The 19,842-nt window shown below is 36.0% G+C and overlaps 1 protein-coding gene across 1 annotated transcript in view; it reads right to left on the reverse strand.

The window, feature by feature from the left end:
• Positions 1-19,842, reverse strand: part of FAM169A (family with sequence similarity 169 member A) — a 60,898-nt gene that overhangs the window by 4,755 nt on the left and 36,301 nt on the right. The window contains exons 6-11 of the mRNA XM_029218149.1: positions 15,612-15,791; positions 10,742-10,870; positions 10,112-10,224; positions 7,564-7,603; positions 6,882-7,032; positions 1,178-1,334 (exon numbers count right to left, since the gene is read on the reverse strand). Coding sequence (XP_029073982.1) covers positions 1,178-1,334; positions 6,882-7,032; positions 7,564-7,603; positions 10,112-10,224; positions 10,742-10,870; positions 15,612-15,791 — 770 coding nt within the window. The remainder of the gene's footprint in view (positions 1-1,177; positions 1,335-6,881; positions 7,033-7,563; positions 7,604-10,111; positions 10,225-10,741; positions 10,871-15,611; positions 15,792-19,842) is intronic.

The raw sequence follows: 19,842 nt of genomic DNA on the forward strand, positions 1-19,842 counted from the left end.
TTACAAGAAGAGAAAAAATGTCATTTAAAAATACAATTTCATGAAGTAGAGGAAACAGGAGCTAAATTGGAGCAAGTTAATAAATAAAATCAGTAATGCAGTTTCACTTGCTTAGCTCCTGGCTGGACTTGACAAACAGGTAAAAGATTTTTAAAGAAACTTAAGTATGTTTCAAAGAAGAAATAAGGAATCTGTAAGAGAGGAAAAGATTGAAGATATTAAAGAAAAAGAAGGATAGGAAATAGAGAAAATGAAAAAAGAAATGAAGCCAGATAAAGAGTTTTTTTACTCAGTCACAAAGGATTTTCCTCGTTTTCTAGTTGTAAAAAAAAATGAATTTAGTTATTTTTCTAGGAATTTGTAAATCAACTGTAGTCAAATACATATGTTTTTTCTGGACAACTAATTCTATCCTTCTAACCAAAATAGGGGTGCAATTTAGGGCTTGTTGGACATTAAGGCGTTCTAACTGGTTTTATAAGGTAGACCTCTTATAGTCACATTTGTCACTTCTTAAGTACGTTTAATTCTACAAATTAATTTGTATTTTAAATACACTGAGGGACATTACTAACTAAACATCCTCTATTTTATCTTTGCAATATGTCAAACTTTATAAACTCAGTTTGAAATATAAAATACTTGTAACTTTATCCTCTACTACTGCCCGACCTTGCTTTAGACATATATGTTTTTTGTTTTTTTTTTTTAATTTATTTTGGCTGTGTTGGGCCTTCGTTGCTGCACGCGGGCTTTCTCTAGTTGCAGCAAGCAGGGGCTGCTCTTCATTGCAATGTGCAGGCTTCTCACTGCGATGGCTTCTCTTGTTGCAGAGCACGGGCTCTAGGCTCACGGGTTTCAGTAGTTGCAGCACATGGGCTCAGTAGTTGTGGCTCGCGGGCTCTAGAGCACAGGTTCAGTAGTGTGGCACATGGGCTTAGCTGCTCCGTGGCATGTGGGATATTCCTGGACCAGGGCTCGAACCCATGTCCCCCGCATTGGCAGGCGGATTCTTAACCACTGCGCCACCAGGGAAGTCCTGACATATATGCTTTTTAACATTAAATACAATTTCTACTAAGAGTCTAAAATACATTGTTATGCTTTTCTAACAATATATGACTAAGAAAGTTAAATTTTACTTCCATTCATTTTATTTAATAAGTGAATCTCCTACCTTTTCACCTTCTTGCTTTTCCAGGCCTGGCTGGGTTTCTGGTGCTGGTCGAACATTTTTATCACTACTTTCATCCTCAAATTCAATCACACTCTGTTCAGGTTCTTCTTCCAAGAATTCTTCTGAGCTCTCTGATGTTCGTGCAGTAGACTCCAATCTACAAAACCAAAGAAAAACATTCTTGTTTTATTAAAGATGAATATAAAATTTCAGGAATCTATTAATAAAGTAACACTTTAGAGAATCAACTAAGTGTTGTTCAGACAACAACTTCAAATTTTACAGGTCCAAAACCAACCTCTTCATCTTCTTACAAGTTTGTTCTCTTTCCTACCTTGTTCTCCAGTTTGATCACCACCTTTTCAATTATGTAAACTAGACCTTTCTTTTACTCTATCTATATTGATTGGATCTTACTCTCCTAGAATGAGCATACATCTCAGCTTACCTGGGACAGTCCAGTTTACAACTTTTGTCCCAGCACTGGCATAATTACGGGCATCCCTCATTTTATTGCACTTTGTTTTACTGCATTTTGAAGATACTATGTTTTTACTAATTGAAGGTTTGTGGCAATCCTGTGCTAAGCAAGTCCACTGAAGCCATTTTTCCAACAGTATTTGCTCACTTCATGTCTGTGTCACGTTTTGGTAATTCCCACAATACTTTGAACTTTTTTTGTTATTATTATATTTGTTACAGTGATCTGTGATTAGTGATGGTTGATGTTACAATTTTAATTGTTTCCAGGTGCCACAGGTTACACATATGACAAACTTTTTTTGTAATGAATTTTTTTGTTGGAGTATAGTTTACTTACAATGTAGCGTTAGTTTCTGCTGTATAGAAAAGTGAATTGGTTATACATATACCTATGTCCAGTCTTAAGATAGCAAACTTAACTAATAAATGTTGTGTGTGTTCTGACTATTGAAACTGATTGGCCATTCCCCATCTCTCTCCCTCTCTTTGGGCCTCCCTATTCCCTGTGACACAACAATACTGAAATTAGGCCAATTAATAACCCTGCAATGGCTCTAAGCTAATAGCTAATGCTGATGTAGAAGCTGTATCAAGTTATCCAGAAGATCTAGCTAAGATAATGAATGAAGGTGGCTACACTAAACAACAGATTTTCAATGCAGACAAAAAACCCTATTGGAACAAGATGTCATCTAGGACTTTCAGGGCTAGAGAAGAGAAGTCAATTCCTGGCTTAAACTTTCAAAGGACATCCAAAATATATAAACAGCTCATGAAGCTCAATATTAAAAAAAACAAACAACCCAATCAAAAAATGGGCAGAAGACCTAAATAGACATTTCTTCAAAGAAGACATACAGATGGCCAAGAGGCACATGAAAAGCTGCTCATGTGCTCACTAATTATTAGAGAAATGCAAATCAAAACTACAATGAGGTAGCACCTCACACCAGTTAGAATGGGCATCATCAGAAAATCTACAAGCAACAAATGCTGGAGAGGGTGTGGAGAAAAGGGAACCCTCTTGCACTGTTGGTGGGAATGTAAATTGATACAGCCACTATGGAGAACAGTATGGAGGTTCCTTACAAAACTAAAAACTGAATTACCATATGAACCAGCAATCCCACTACTGGGCATATACCCAGAGAAGACCATAATTCAAAAAGACACATGTGCCCCAATGTTCACTGCAGCACTGTTTACAATAGCCAGGACATGGAAGCAACCTAAATGCCCATCAACAGATGAATGGATAAAGAAGATGTGGTACATATACACAATGAAAGATTACTCAGCCATAAAAAGGAACGAAACTGGGTCATTTGTAGAGACGTGGATGGATCTAGAGACTGTCATACAGAGTGTAGTAAGTCAGAAAGAGAAAAACAAGTATCGTATATTAACGCATGTTTGTGGAATCTAGAAAAATGGTACAGAGGAACCAGTTTGCAAGTCAGAAATAGAGACACAGATGTAGAGTACAAATGTGTGGACACCAAGGGGGGGAAGCGGGGGTGGGGGGGGCAGGGGGGGATGAATTGGGTGATTGGGATTGACATGTATACACTGATGTGTATAAAATGGATGACTAATAAGAACCTGCTGTATATAAATAAATAAATAAATGTAGCACAGCCACAGATGTATCCACCCGCTTTAAAAAAAAAAAGTTTCAAAGGACAAGCTGACTCTCTTGCTAGGCACTAATGCAGCTGGTGACTTGAAGTTGAAGCCAGTGCTCATTTACCATTCTGAAAATCCTAGGGCCCTTAAGAATTATGCTAAATCTACTCCATTGTCCTCCATAGATGGAACAACAAAGCCTGGATGACAGCACACCTGTTGACAACGTAGTTTACTGAATATTTTAAGTCCATTGTTAAGATCTATTGCTCAGGAAAAAAAAATTTCTTTCAAAATGTGACTGCTCATTGACAATGTACCTGGTCACCCAAGAGCTCTGATAGAGATGTACAATGAAATTCATGTTGTTTTCATACCTGCTAACACACCATCCATTCTGCAGCCCATGGATCAAGGAAGCATTTCGACTTTGAAGTCTTATTATTTAAGAATTATAGTTCATAAGGCTATAGTTGCCACAGATAGATTCCTCTGACGGATCTGGGCAAAGTCAATTGAAAACCTTCTGAAAAAGATTACCCATTCTAGATGCCAATATGAACATTCACGATTCATGGGAAGAGGTCAAATATCAACATCACCAGGAGTTTGGAAGAAGTTGATTCAAACCCTCATGGATAACTTTGAGGGGTTCGAGACTTCAGTGGAGGAGGTCACTGAAGATGTGGTAGAAATAGCAAGAGAATCAGAATTAGAAGTGGAGCCTGAAGATGTGACTGAATTGCTGCAATCTCAAGATAAAACTTTAATGGATGAGGAGTTGCTTATTGTGTATGAGCAAAGAGAGTGATTTCTTGAGATGGAATCCACTCCTGCTGAAAATGCTGTGAAGATTGTTGAAATGACAAAGGATTTAGACTATGACATAAACTTAGTAGACGAAGCCACATCAGGGTTTGAGAGGACTGACTCCAATTTTGAAAGAATTTCTACTGTGGGTAAAATGCTATCAAACGGCATCGCATGCTACAGAGAAATCGTTAGTGAAAGGAAGAAGTCAGCCAATCTATGTGGCAAAGTTCATGGCTGTCTTATTTAAGAAATGGCCACAGTCACCCCAACCTTCAGCAATCACCACCCTGATCAGTCATCAGCCACCAACATTGAGGCGTCGAGACCCTCCACCAGCAAAAAGATTACGACTCATTGAAGGCTCAGATGACAGCATTTTTTTTTAACCAATAAAGTATTCTTAAATTAAGGTATGTACTTTTTTTTTTAAACATAATGCTATCGCACACTTAACAGACTACAGGATAGTGTAAAAAACTTTTATGTGCACTAGCAAACCAAAATACTTGATTTATTGTGATGGTCACTTTATTGCGGTAGTCTGGAACTGAACCTACATCTCTGAGGTATGCGTGTATTAATAATGCCCCTTTCATTCTCAAAAATTTCAGTTTGGACAATAAACGACATAGTTTAGTTCTACCTGTGAAATGCCTTTCAAACAAATACGTAACTTTATTCCCATTCTCATCTTCCTACTTCAGGCCCAATTCTCTCTGGACACTGTAACTTCTTCCCAACTCATGTTCAGACTTGCAATATATACATTCTTTAGTAAGGTTTTCAGAACTATGTTTTTTTTTTTTTGCCTGCATCCATGGCATGCAAGATCTTAGTTCCCCGAAGAGGGATCAAACCCAGGCCCCCTGAAGTCGAAGCGCAGGGTCTTAACCACTGGACCGCCCAGTAAGTCACCAGAGTTTGTTTCTAATACACATATCTGTACCAGTGACAGTCCAGCTCAGAAAATTCTGATGGTTCTCTATGGCTTGGAGAATAAAGCATACCTCCTTTCAAAGCCTAACATGACCAGACCCTTATATTTTTACCTCCTACTCGATGCTACCATTTACCTATACATCAGTTTTCCTTACCAACACTCCTCCCAGCTTTGTGCCTTTGCTCATGTTACTCCTGCAGTCTAGAACTGCACAGTGCAATACAGTAGCCACGAGACACTTGTCATTATTTACAGTAATTAAAACTGAGTGAAATTAAAAACTCAGTTCCTCAGTTGCACTAGCCATACTTCAAGTGCTCGGTGATGAGCAAACTGAGTAGTGGCTGCCATGCTGGACAGGGAAGGGCAGACAAAGAACATGTCCACCATGACAGAAGGTTCTTTGAACAGCCCTGGTGTAGACCAGGAGTCAGCAAACTTTTCCTTTAGGTTTTGTGAGCCATATGGTCTCTGAACAGCTACTCAACTCCACCAGGGTAAAGCAAAAGCAACCATAATAAAAATGTGAACTAATAAGCACAGATGTGTTACAATAAAATTTTATTTACAACAATAGGTGGTGGGCCAGATGTGGCCTATAGAACATAGTTTGTAGACCCTCGAACTAGAAAAGAAAGTCTTCTTTCCCAACTCTGCTTGTTGAGTTTCTACTTATCTTTGAAGCCCTGGTACAAATGTCAAATTTCTCTATCCCCTCAATTAGAATCAATCACACCCTCCTCCTTTGCAACCATAGCACTTTGCACTTCTATTATTATATCACAATCCACCTTGCAGTGCTCTTAACCTGTGTCACAGGTACAGATATGTATTAGAAACTTACAGACAGTCAATTCTTCAAGGGCAAAGATGAAGTTTTGTTCTTCATAGTGTCTGAGCACTTAAGCATTTAGTCTCACTGTTACTATTTTATGAAAAGCAAAAAAAATTCCACAATAATTCTGAGATGTTCAATTTAAAATTTACTGTTACATTCCCTTCTAAAAAGGGTATTACAACAAAATGTTGCTCAGTGAAAAAAACTATAATTATCTAAACTCATTACTTTTCACAAATTAAATATTTACTTAAATTTGACTTTAAAGTGATAAATTTTTAATTAAAATATAACATTTACATAATTATCCAAATTTAAAGTTACATACATAATGAAATTGGCAGAGTTACAGAATTCTCTACCTGAGTAGAATAATTTCACAACTAAAATGGCAACACTATGAATGGTTGACTCAGGAACAGTTAGCAGGACTATCAGAGCAAAAGCTTAATTTAACTATAATATTGAAAATCTTGCTTTCTTCAAGATTCAAAGGAAGATGGAGAATAAGGTTTTGATCCAAGTGTTCTGTTGATTCAGCTGGCTATTAAGTTTCTGGAGGAGTTGACAATACCATTTATGGCTATCACTAATTTGTTATATTCTATAACCCAGTAAAATGAATTAGTTATAAAGTAAAATTGAGGGTTTTTTAAATTGACTAAACCTCAGCACTCCTAAAAACCATAGCTACTGTCAAATTCAAAGTTGACAATAATGACTCATCTGGGATAATATAATCACTAGAATATTCTCCTGGATTTTCACACAAGAGACTAAATCATGAGTTTATTCCACTCTCTTACTAGCAACTTCTCCCTATACCACTGTCAAAGTGACACTTACCAAGTGTAATCAATAATCTTGTGGAAGAACTCAAATACAAAGTTCTACACCAAGGTCATTTACTACACAAACAATAAACTTCACCTTTAAAACGAAATACTAATAATATGAAAATAAGAATAAACAAAATAATGAGAGTAAAATAAACAATACTTCACTTGTTCACTGAAGCTGTAGGTGTAGTCTGGGGAGTCTTTTCATCTTCCCCTTGAGAACTACTAAATTCAGAATCCTGAAACCGTTTTCCAATCTTTGGCCGCTTTAGATGACTACTTCGAGTACGAGTGGAAACAGGTGTTTTACCGTGACCTGAGGAAAAAATGGCAAAACTATAATTGATTATGTATTCAAAGGATTACCTATTAAAATACACAGAAATGAAAAAAAATACACAGAAATGCAAGAACTACGCTAGTTTACCTAAATCCCCAACATTACACACTTCCTCTCTGTCACTTCAGGTTAAGAAACCATGTCAGTGTTTTTTTCTAAACTATGAAATAGCCTTGTCAGTATTCATTCCTCACATTTCTGTGTCACCTTGAGTTTTTGCAAAGTGTTTCTGCATTTTCACTTAGACCCTCTTCCAATAATCTTGGGAAATGAACAAGGTACACATTACTGTCCCTATTTTACAGGTAAGGAAATGAAAACAAAAAAAGGCAAAATAGCTTACCTAAGTGTTTACACAGCAAAATCAGTGGTAAAAGAATCCAGATCTAGATTTTAGGGCTGGAGAAGTCTTCACTTTACTCTAAGGGACACACCCACACAGACACAGACACACACTTAATTCTAACTGTCTCAAACACTTACTAATAGACCAGCTGAATTTCTTACCTTCAGAAGTACTTGCAAAGGCATCTTTTAGAGAATCAATCTAAAACAGAGATACAGATTAAAACCACAAGTTTTAGATCCTTTCTTCTCCCTATGGATCTACTTCATACAGTTACAAAGAAAATCTTTTAAAAAGTTTTTCAAATAGCACCCTTTTGTACTCACTATTCATCAACTAAGAAATTCACTTAGGAAGTAAAAAAGCTATATTATAGCTTCAGCTATATTATGAGCTTAAGAACTCAGGAAGCCATCTAATATGCCATAGTGATATACACGGGGTTTCTGAATGTTCTGTTCTTGGCTCTCTTCTCTTCTCAGTCCTCATCCTCCTTCTATGTAACTGTATCTACTACCTTTACTTCAACAGCTATTTGCTGATGAATCCAAATACACAATTTAATCTCCCCAACTTTTTTCCTGATTTCCAAATGATGAATCCAGATATACAATTTAATCTCCCCAACTCTCGCCCCGATTTTCAAAGCTCTATTTCCAGTGAAATCTCTCTCCAGCGGATACTCCACCAATTTCACATCCAACTTGTCCCAAACTGAAATCTTACATTTTCCCAATATTATCCTCTATCTTGGTTAATGGCAGTAACAATTCAGTATGCCATTCCAACCAAAATCCTCTGAGGCAGTAATGCCTTCTTCTTGTCCCTCATTCAATCAACCACAAAGCCTGTCAATTTTGACTCTGAAGAATCTCTCAAAACTGCCCCCTCTTTTGTACTACCAATGCTTTAATTCAAGCATTTATCATCTTTATCATGAAGGTGTACACCTTATATATGTACAATTTTTGTCAATTATACCTCAATAAAGCTAAAAAAAATTATGTAGTTAAAATAAACAAACAAAACCACTTCCCCATGTGGCTACCGATTTAAAAAAAAGATAAAACAGTTTAATATGAGAAATATTTTCCTTGAATGAATTAAAATATTAAAGGAATATAAGGAATATGAATTTCTAAAATGAAAAAAAGTCTAATTTATATTGCCAACCTTATAATATGGTGAAATCTTAGTATGTTCTCATTAAAATGACACATTTTAAACTATATGGCTTAAGATAAAAGTAGATCACTGCTCTCACCACATGTATGAGAAGAGTAGATTTTTCTACTTTCCCTGGTCTTATGATATCTGACCAGGACTAAAATGAATTTGAATATATCTGAGGAATTTGGAATGCAGTATAATAGAACTGGGGCTTATTCTGAAGTCTGAAATTCCAAAGGTAGAAAAAAAAAAACAACTGAACTCCTTATATATAGTTACTGTATCAATATTATTTATATTATCCTTAAAAATGTTTTAAAAAACTTTTACTCAAAATAGTCAACGCTCATGCTAACTAAGACAGGAGAAAAGAGGCATAAATAGGGCTTCCCTGGTGGCGCAGTGGTTCAGAGTCCGCCTGCCGATGCAGGGGACACGGGTTCGTGCCCCGGTCCGGGAAGATCCCACATGCCGTGGAGCGGCTAGGCCCGTGAGCCATGGCCGCCGAGCCTGCGCATCCGGAGCCTGTGCTCCGCAACGGGAGAGGTCACAACAGTGAGAGGCCCACGTACCACAAAAAAAAAAAAAAAAGGGCACAAATAATTCCCCAAAGCACTGTGTCTCTGAAATGTACATGCATTTACATAGACATAGTCAACACTCACTAAAAATATATTCAGATACCCGTGTACAAAACAAATATGACTGTATTAAATGCCACCACAACAAAACACTGCATAAAAATAGACCTCTAGGACCCCATCAATGAACCTGTATTTTAAATAATATCAAGTAGTTTCTAGAAAAGTACCTGGTAAATCCTCTGGAATTCAGTAATGGGACCTGCCCTTCTACTTTCACGTTACCTAGTATTTGCAAAGTATATTACATTCTACAAAGACCTAACACATATAGCCACAGACTTCCCAAAATAACTCCATAATCTTTGACCTACTACTAATTCCACTTCTAGAAATTTATCTGTGCAAGGAAATAATTACATTTGCTCAAAGATTCATGTATAAATGCATTCATGGCTGGGTCACTTATAAATATAAAAAACTTAAGTATAAATGTTAAGGAAACAAATGCTGATATTTATATATAATAGAATAGTGTACTATTTAACAACGATTTAAAACAGTAATGACATAGAAAATGCTTACAATATTATGTTAATGGAGAAAAGCAGTTAGAAGCAGCATAAAAGAATAAAAACAAAAATGAAATATGCAGATACATGTTTCATAATATATATTAAGTACATATACAAAAATGTTAGTTGCTACATCTAAGGTAATGGAATTATAGCTTTTTATTTTCTTCTATATTATTTTGTGTATTCCAAATTATTTTTCAAAGAAAATTAAATCTTAGAAACCAACTAACATAAAATGCCAAGTAACTAACATAACGGAAGTTACATAAGTCTGTTGAATGAACAATAACATTAAAAAAGTTAAATATTAGTATTAGCTGAACCTCTTTCCTAAAAACAGCAAAATTATTATTTCCTACAGTAAACAACAGTGTACCTACCGTTAGCTGCATCTCACTAGACAGACTGTCTTCAGCTCCTGCTTCATAGTCTGGAACAGATCCAAGACCGTATTCTCCAGACACAGGTCTTTTAGCTTCATTTTGAGAAACTGCTGTGTGTAAAAGAAGTTTTTAAATTGTAAACCAGTTAGTGTCTGCTTTTAATTGTAACACTCTTTGTACTGATTTTTACAAAGCCCTAAAGAAGGGTGTTGAAAATCCAAGTGTGGGATATCCCCTTCACCAATATCTTATAATGAAGCCTTGCAATTGTAAAGAGTCTTAAACAGTTATCTGTATGTAGTGGCTTCAAGGGGAGATGCATGAAACTGGGTACTACCTTTGATCCACTGATGCCTATTCTATGCTGTTTGAGTAAACTGTGTTTATTTCTTATCCACCAATTCCCACTGGAAAAAAGTAGGCTACGTTCTACTGGACTACTCTAGGTCCTCTGACTATTAGTGACTCAAATGTTTACATATAACAAAAATTCAAAGTTTAGAAAAGGAGGTCTGTTACTAGAGAGAACACATTACAATACACCACTATTCTGGACTGTAAGACACAACCATAATTAGGCACTGCTTTTTTAAGCTGGACTTGTGTTCAAACTGAAAACATTCTTACCTGTAATTTTAAATGTTTCTCTTTGTAATGCTCTGGTGATTGGTATTCTCTGGTACCAGTGTCCAACACCTTCAACTTCCCAAAGCAATTCATGGTCTCCTGGATATTTTTCAAAGTACTGGTTGCAAGCTGAAAAGCACATTGAAAGTTTTCTAGAAATCCCCGAAATCAAATGTTTGGGCAAACAGAAGATGGAAAGTAAGCTGTCCAAGTCACTTAATGGGGCTAGCATAACTTTGATACCAAAAACACCAAGGAAACTCAAGAAAATTATACAGCAGTCTCATTTATGAATAAACAAAGATAAAGATGATAAACCTCACCAGTTGTGAAGGAAATATAAGATGAAACAGCAGGATTCCATTTTCACACCCATCAGATAATAACAAGCATCAGAAAAATAAGGGAAATGGAAACTCCCACACTGCTGGTGTGAGAACAATTTTAAAGTGCTTAGGCAAGTTGAAGAAAAATATTTTATGATCCAATTCTACTTCTAGGTATACACTGTAATGACTTATACATATGCAGAAGAAGGCATCTATAATGATCATTACAGGACTGTTTTAGGCAGTACAACCACGGTGCCCATCATTAGGGGATATATGAATAAATTATGTATACAATAAAATACTATACAGCAACTACAACCAATAAACTACAGCTACATATAATTAACGTTGATAAATCTAAAAAAAAAGTCAGTAAAAAAACAAGTCAATATTACCTACAAAAGGATGTCATTTTATAAGTTTAAAAACACATTAAACAAAATGATGCAGCATCTAAAAAAAAACAAAATAATGCCATTTACAGTGACATGGATGGACCTAGAGATTGTTATACTGAGTGAAGTAAAACAGAGAAAGACATCATATGATACCGCTTATATGTGGAATCTCAAAAAAGGTACAAATGAACTTATTTACAGAACAGAAATAGAGTCACAGATGTAGATAACAAACTTATGTTACCAAGGGGGAAAGGGGTGGGGGGTTGGATAAACTGGGAGACTGGGTAGTGTACACTACTATATATAAAATAGATAATAAGAACATACTGTATAGCACAGGAAACTCTACTCAGTACTCTGTAATGACCTAAATGGGGAAAACAATCTAAAAAAGAGTGGGTATATGTATAACTGACTCACTTTGCTATACAGCAGAAATGAACACAATATTGTAAATCAACTATACTCCAATAAAAATTAATTTTAAAAATAATAAAATAATTTAAAAAATGATACAGCCTCTGTGGAAAATGGTTTGACAATTCTTCAAAAAGTTAAACATAGAATAATAACCCAGCAATTCCACTCTTAGGTTTATATCCAAAAGAACTGGAAGCAGGGACTCAGATATCTGCACACCCATGTCCACAGCACCATTATTCATAGAAACACAGAAAGGTAGAAACAATCCAAGCATCCATCAATAGATAAATGGATAAACGAAATGTCACATATTCACACAATAAAAATCTACTCAGCCATAAGAAGGAATGAAATTTTGATATATGCTACAAAAAGGATGGAACTTACACATTATGCTGTGTGAAATAAGGCACAGAAGGGCAAATATTGTATGAATCCACTTATGTGAGGTACCTAGAATAAGCAAATTCATGACAGACAGCAGAAAAGAAGTTAGAGAATGAGGGGAGAGGAGAAGGGGGATTATTGTTTGAAGGGGACAGAGTTTAGATTGGGGATGATGAAAATGTTTTGGGTATAGACAGTGATGATGGGGACACAGTATTGGGAATGTAGTTAATGCCACTGAATTGTACCCCTACAAACGGTTAAAATGATAAATATTATGTTATGTATATTTTATGACCAAAAACTGTTGAGGAGACACTGCTCTGGGAAAAGATCCCCGGTGTTCTCCTTACTTACTGCAAGTGGTAAGTTCTCCCACTCTATGGCTTGGTGTGTCTTCTGGCTCAACAATCACCAAGAGGTGAACCCAGTTTCCGGGCAACACCTCTAATAGGGCAAATGAGGGGAACTTCAGTGCTATTTAAATTATATTTTGGGAAGTGTGAAAATCTAAAGTAACTGTTTAAATAAGAATATATACAAAATAAATCTAAAATTATTATTTTTAAAAACTTTAAATTTCTTAAAATAAAAAAGCACAAGAAATAATGCTTTATAGTGTTTATAGACATAGACTTATGTGTGAAAACATGGGCAGGAAGGATATACACCAACTTGAGGAACACAATTATCTCTGGGGAGGAAAGAAGAAAGGGGAATGGGATTAGGGAGGAGTCCAAAGAGAACATCAACTGTATCTACGCTTTGTTCAGGTCTCCCAAAAAATAAATGAAAACAAATATGGCAAAATCTTAACATTTGTTAATCTGGACACTGGATATGTGGACACAAGGATACCATTTGCTCACTTTTTCCCCACATATTTGACAATATTTCTCAAGTTTTCTGGTTGTAGTTCCTATACTTATTAGGAAGGGAAAAGCTGGAGAAAACCAACAGGCCACACCGAGTCCTCTGCCTGAAATAAAATAACTAAAATAGCAGAGGATACCTTACATAATACATAAGCACCTATAATTCACTTGGTATTCAATTTATTTAACATGAGAATCCTAAAAAAGGGTAATAAGAGAGTCTGCCTGCAGTAGATGTGTTTGCATTCCTTCCCAAATTTAGTAAAGTAATAATTAGACTTTAAGAGGAAAATCCATTTTCATATTATCCAAGGGTATACAGGGTTCATTCCATTCTCATGTATGGGTCTAGACAGAAACTGTGATTCAAGATGGACGTGCAACACTTGGCTCTTGTTTTATGGATTTTTGGTATTAAAAGGGGGAATAGAAACTTAGAACAAAAATATTTTTTCAGTGGAAATAAATATCGGATGTTAGGTTAAAATCAATGGTAAATTATATTTTATAAAAGTTTTCTAATAAATTACTTTCCAGGTTAAATATTACTTCATTAAGAAGAGAGTAGTGCTATGGACTTTACACAAATGCAAACATAAACCCACTAATTGCTTTTAAAACACCACAACACAATATATCCACACAATGAAATACTAAACAGCACTAAAAAAGAATAAATAGAGCTACATGAATCCACGGGAATGAATCTCATAATGATAAAGATGAATAGAAAAAGAAAACTACAGAAGAATTCATACAGTACATATTATTTATATAAAATTCTTTATTTTTTTTGCTGCACTACACAGCTTGTGTGATCTTAGTTCCCCAACCAGGGACTGAACCCCGGGCCCTCAGCAGTGAAAGCACAAATTCCTAACTACTGCACAGACAGGGAATCCCCTAAACTTTTTAAATACGTAAAACAATATGACATTGTTGGAGGATGTATACGTATTTATTAAAAGTCTAAGAAATGCATGGGGAAAATAAATGCCAAATTGAGGATAGTGCTTATTTCAGGGAAGGGAGTAAGCTAATTGGATAGGACAGAAGTTCAACTTATATTGGCAATGATCCACTTCTCATGGATGGTACATGCTGGATGATACATGAGTATTTGTTACCTTATTCTTTATGTTTTTTTGTATATCTGAAATTTCTTTTTTTGTTTTCATTTAAAAAGCCACCACAGACAAATAACCCAAAGAAAGAATGGTTAAAGGATCTAAATAGACATTTTTCCAAAGGAGGTACATAAATGACCAATAAGCACATGAAAAGATGCTCAACATCAAACGCAAATCAAAACTACAATGAGATGCCACTCCACATCCACTGAGATGGCTCTAATAAAAAAGACAAATAGGGCTCCCTTGGTGGTGCAGTGGTTGAGAGTCCGCCTGCCAATGCAGGGGACACGGGTTCGTGCCCCGGTCCGGGAAGATCCCACATGCCGCGGAGCGGCTGGGCCCATGAGCCATGGCCGCTGAACCTGCGCATCCGGAGCCTGTGCTCCGCAATGGGAGAGGCCATGACAGTGAGAGGCCCGCGTACCGCAAAAAAAAAAAAAAAAAAAAAGACAAATAATAATGAGTGTTGGCGAGGATATGGAGAAATTGTAACTCTCATACAATGTTTATGAGAACGTAAAATGGTGCGGTTGCTTTGGGAAACAGTCTGGCAATTCCTCAAAAGGTTATGGCCAAGCAATTTCATCCATGCCTAGGTATATACACCAGAGTAATGCCCACACAAAAGCTACACAAATGTTCAAAGTAACACTATTCGTAATATCTAAAAAGGGGAAACAATCCTTAAGTCCACCAACTGATGGTGGATAAACAAAATGTGGCATATCCACACAAGGGAATACTCCTCAGCCATTAAAAGAAAAAAATGAAGCACTGATTCATGCTACAACATGGATGAACCTTGAAAACATCTATGCAAAATGAAAGAAGCTAGACACAAAGGGCTTACAATATAATTATATCATACAATTCCATTCATATGAAATGTCCATAACAGGTAAATCCATAAACACAGAAAATAAATTAGTGGTTGATTGCTAGGGGATAAAGGAATGGGGGAATAGAAGAGTGACTGCTAATTGGTACAGGTTTTCTTTCTGGCGTGACGACAATGTCCTGGAATTAGACAGTGGTTATGGTTGCATAGCTGTGAATATAATAAAGAAACACTGAATTGTACACTTTAAGAGGGTGAATTTTATGGTATGTGAATTATATTTCAACTGTTAAAGAAAGTTACCACACCCCCAAAATGCCATTTATGTGGAGGTAAGGGCACATTTGCAAAATTAAGCCCTAGAGAGCCAAGGAATATAATTTACTTAATATTGATATATGCACATTTAAAATATCCTGCAGAAACAAGTCAGAAGTGACACTGAGACAAGTTTAACTTTCTAAAAACTTAATCCAATTACCTATGTACATGAGAGAGGTCAGTGGATACCGCAAGCCAAGTGCATCTTCTGTAAAGGAATCAACAAAGTCCTCCAGCATATGAAGCCCAAAGTCTTTGCCTCTATATTTCTTTCTTACGAACATTGTATCAAGAACTGGCAGTTGGTAGCTTTGGGTAAGAAACGAGGCACATATGCTTCCTGCAGTCATAAAACAGAAATCCAACAATTTTTCACATTTAAAAGGCCACATATGTATATACATTTAGAGAACATGAGTTAAATCTAAAATTGGTTAGTTTTTCTTACATCAAGAAAAATGTTAAAGACACACTTAAGTTTTATAATATAAAATGCTTTCCAGCTATTACGTATCATAATGTATACGAGATGATGAGAAGAGCTATTTATTTTACGTTTGCCAACAATATCTCATACAAGATAAAACAACTATTACCATTTGATGAACTATATACTAGAATACATATCACTGTCCATAGACTTGCACAGCTTTAAAACTCATCAACTATTAAAATTTCAAATTTAAAGAGTATTTGGTGATTGTATATAGTTTATATTATAATACATGAAGTATCTAATTCCAACCTTAGTAATGTGAAATATTCATCTTTTCCCTTTACTTTTTGCCTAGTGATTACAGTCTCATTTGTTATCTATTTAATGATGGCAAAGAAGTGAATTAGTTCTCCAAATTTTTTTTTTTTTTTTTTTTTTTTGCGGTACGCGGGCCTCTCCCGTTGCGGAGCACAGGCTCCGGACGCGCAGGCTCAGCGGCCATGGCTCACGGGCCCAGCCGCTCCGCGGCATGTGGGATCTTCCCGGACCGGGGCACGAACCCGTGTCCCCTGCATCGGCAGGCGGACTCCCAACAACTGCGCCACCAGGGAAGCCCAGTTCTCCAAATTTTTAAGGACTATGGATTAGGACTAAATGGAAACATCTGTTTTAGAAATGGCTAAGTCAGCAATCTTTCTGCTGTGAATGTATGTTTTAAAATATCTTGTACGTTTAAGGTTTAACAGGAGAAATGTTTGTAGTAGTAATTAAATATGTCTCTCCTTGTTACATTACAGAGCTATTCTGATTTGTCTTTTAAGAACCCTGATTTGGGTTTTGACCCTCCAAATAGATGTGTAAGCGCCTGTAATGTATCTTAAGATAGTTTGTAAGTTGAGGGCACCATGGTGGGGCGGCCCACTTTCTATTAATTTTAGTATTAATTCATAGTTAGCTATCAGTCAACATTCTACTTTTTTGTGCCTCAAGTAAAACAATCTATTATTCTCAGTTACATTATTCACATGATTTTGGATAATTATAATAACGTAGTTCAAGAAAGAAACAAAATTTCAGGTAACAAACACCTCACAAATTAACTTTTACCAATCATATCATTTGATGAGTTGGTCAATATAACAAGGATTTTTTTAGTTCAACCAAATAATGAATTACTTATGATTAAATTGGAGAACTTCAATAACTTTTTGCAATGGACTCTAAGACTATCAACTAACTTAAATTCAGAATAGTTAATGCACATTGCTACGTACTTAGATCTTAACTGCTGACATTCAGTTCGGATACTGCTAAGGGTCAAAATGTCTTATATAGTGATTTAGTTAACAATATTGTATTATATACTTTCAATTTACTAAAAAGGTAGATTTTAAGCGTTAGCACCTCAAGAAAAAAAAAAGAAAGAAAATGGTAACCATATGAGGCAATAAATATATTAATTATCTTGATTTTGGTGAATATTTCACAACGTACATCAGATCATCAAGTTATACCCATTAAACATATACAACTTCAAATTATCAATTATATTCAATAAAGCCAAAATAAATAAATAAATTTTTAAAGAATCTAACAGGTAGTCTCACCAACAAGGCTACTGTGACCATTATCAGTTTTTAATGCCTTAAAATCAGGGTTTTCTCATAGTAACTGCCAGAAGTGATAATGAAATCAAAGGAGACATTACTTTAGAAGTAGCAGTAATTCAAAGGACAAAGCAAAAATGAGAAGAGAAAGCACTATTTAGTTCTCAATACCATCTGAGGATCTGTTGCTATTTACTATTATGCGTGCCTCAGAATACCAACTATATGAAGTAAATTTCCCACAAATTATTTTTTTTTTCTGTTTTCACACAAACATTCCTTTAAGTAGAGAAAAGGTAAAGTCCAGCATCTAACAGTGTTCAAATGATCCATTTATGGAACTAACAGTGTTCACAAAGTGTAAAGTTCTACCATTTACTCACCATGTACATATTCATTTCAAAAAATCATGCTAATTCTCTTTTGCCTACACCTTCAATACTTATTTTTGTATTTGTATCGGGTTCTACCCTGATACAAAAAGCAATCAAATAAAGGGCAGAAAACCTCTGCCCTGTTACCAGAGATTCTTCAGACACATCAAACAGCTGCAGTTAATAGCACAATTACTTAGTAAAGTAAAAACCACAACCTCCTAACTTAGATGAAGTTTTCATTAAAATAAATCTACTAATTGAAATAAAATTAAATTTAGCATTGCATATGGCAGCTTGAATATTTATATTCCTCAGAGGACTACCTTTGGCCACCTTCTTTTTCTACATGCTCTCTCTGGGTAATCTCACCTACTCTAAAGCCATCTACCATTTATCCAAATGCTCATGACCACTAAACTTTTATTTCTGTAATACATGAGACTTACTACAAGATGAATGGAAGAGCTCATATAAATGTAAATACAACAAAAAACACATGATCATCTCCAAAGACAAAGCAAAATTCAGTACATTCATGATAAAAATACTCAACATCCTCAACCTGACAAGGGATCTATGAACAACCCACAGCTAACAAACATCACACTTAATGGTGAAAGTCTGGATGTTTCTCCCTAAGATCAGGAACAAGATAAAAATGTTTATCCTCGCCACTTCTACTCAACATGGTAAGGCGGTTCTAGCCAGGGCAATTAGGCAAGAAAGGGAAATTAAAGGCACCCAGATTGGAAAGAAAGAAGTAAAACCACATTCACAGATGACATGATCTTGTATACAGACCTTAAGATTTTCATCTTAAGAAAACCACTAAAAAAGTATTATTTTTAAAAAAATGTTTATTTATTTGGCTGCACTGGGTCTTAGTTGTGGCACGTGGGATCTTTGTTGCCAAGTGCAGGATCTTTTAGTTGAGGCATACAGGATATAGTTCCCTGACCAGGGATCAAACCTAGGCCCACTGCATTGGGAGCACAAAGTCTTAACTACTGGATCACCAGCGAAGTCCCAGAAATCCACTAAAAAATTATCAAAACTGATTTTTTTACAAGTTCGGCAAGGTTACAGGATATAAGATCAATATACAAAAATCAGTTGGGGACCTCCCTGGCAGTCCAGTGGTTAAGACCCCAGGCTTCCACTGCAGGGGGCACAGGTTCAATCCCTGGTCAGGGAACTAGGAACCCACATGCCACGCAGGACAGCCAAAAGAGAAAAATCAATTGTATTTCTATACACCAGCAATGAACAATCTGAAAATGAAATTAAGAAAACAATTCCACTTACAATAGCATCAACAAATAATAAAATTCTTAGGAATAAACTTAACAAAAGTACAAAACTTGTATACTGAAAACTACAAACATTTAAAAGAAATTAAAGAACACTTAAATAGGGCTTCCCTCGTGGCACAGTGGTTAAGAATCCACCTGCCAATTCAAGGGACACGGGTTCAAGCCCTGGTCCGGAAAGATCCCACATGCCGCAGAGCAACTAAGCCCGTGCGCCACAACTACTGAAGCCTGTGCTCTAGAGCCTGTGCACCACAACTACTGAAGCCCATGTGCCTAGAGCCCGTGCTCCGACAACAAGAGAAGCCACCACAATGAGAAGCCCACGCACTGCAACGAAGAGTAGCCCCCACTCGCCACAACTAGAGAAACCTCAGGCACAGCAACAAAGACCCAATGCAACCAAAAACAAATAAAATTAAAAAAAAAAAAAGAACACTTAAATAAATGGAAAGACATCCCATGTTCATGGTTCAGAAGACAACACTGTTAAGATGTCAATACTCCCCAAACGGACCTACAGGTTCAAAATCTCAGCTGGATTTTTTGCAGAAATTGACAAAGTAATCCTAAAAATCATATGGAAACGCAAAAAAAACACAAACAGCCAAAACAATCTTAACAAAGAACAAAGTTGGAAGACTCACACTTCCCATTTTAA

Source organism: Monodon monoceros, unplaced genomic scaffold, assembly GCF_005190385.1.
Source record: "Monodon monoceros isolate NGI ecotype Baffin Bay Population unplaced genomic scaffold, NGI_Narwhal_1 Super_Scaffold_12, whole genome shotgun sequence".
Lineage (NCBI taxonomy): Eukaryota > Metazoa > Chordata > Mammalia > Artiodactyla > Monodontidae > Monodon > Monodon monoceros.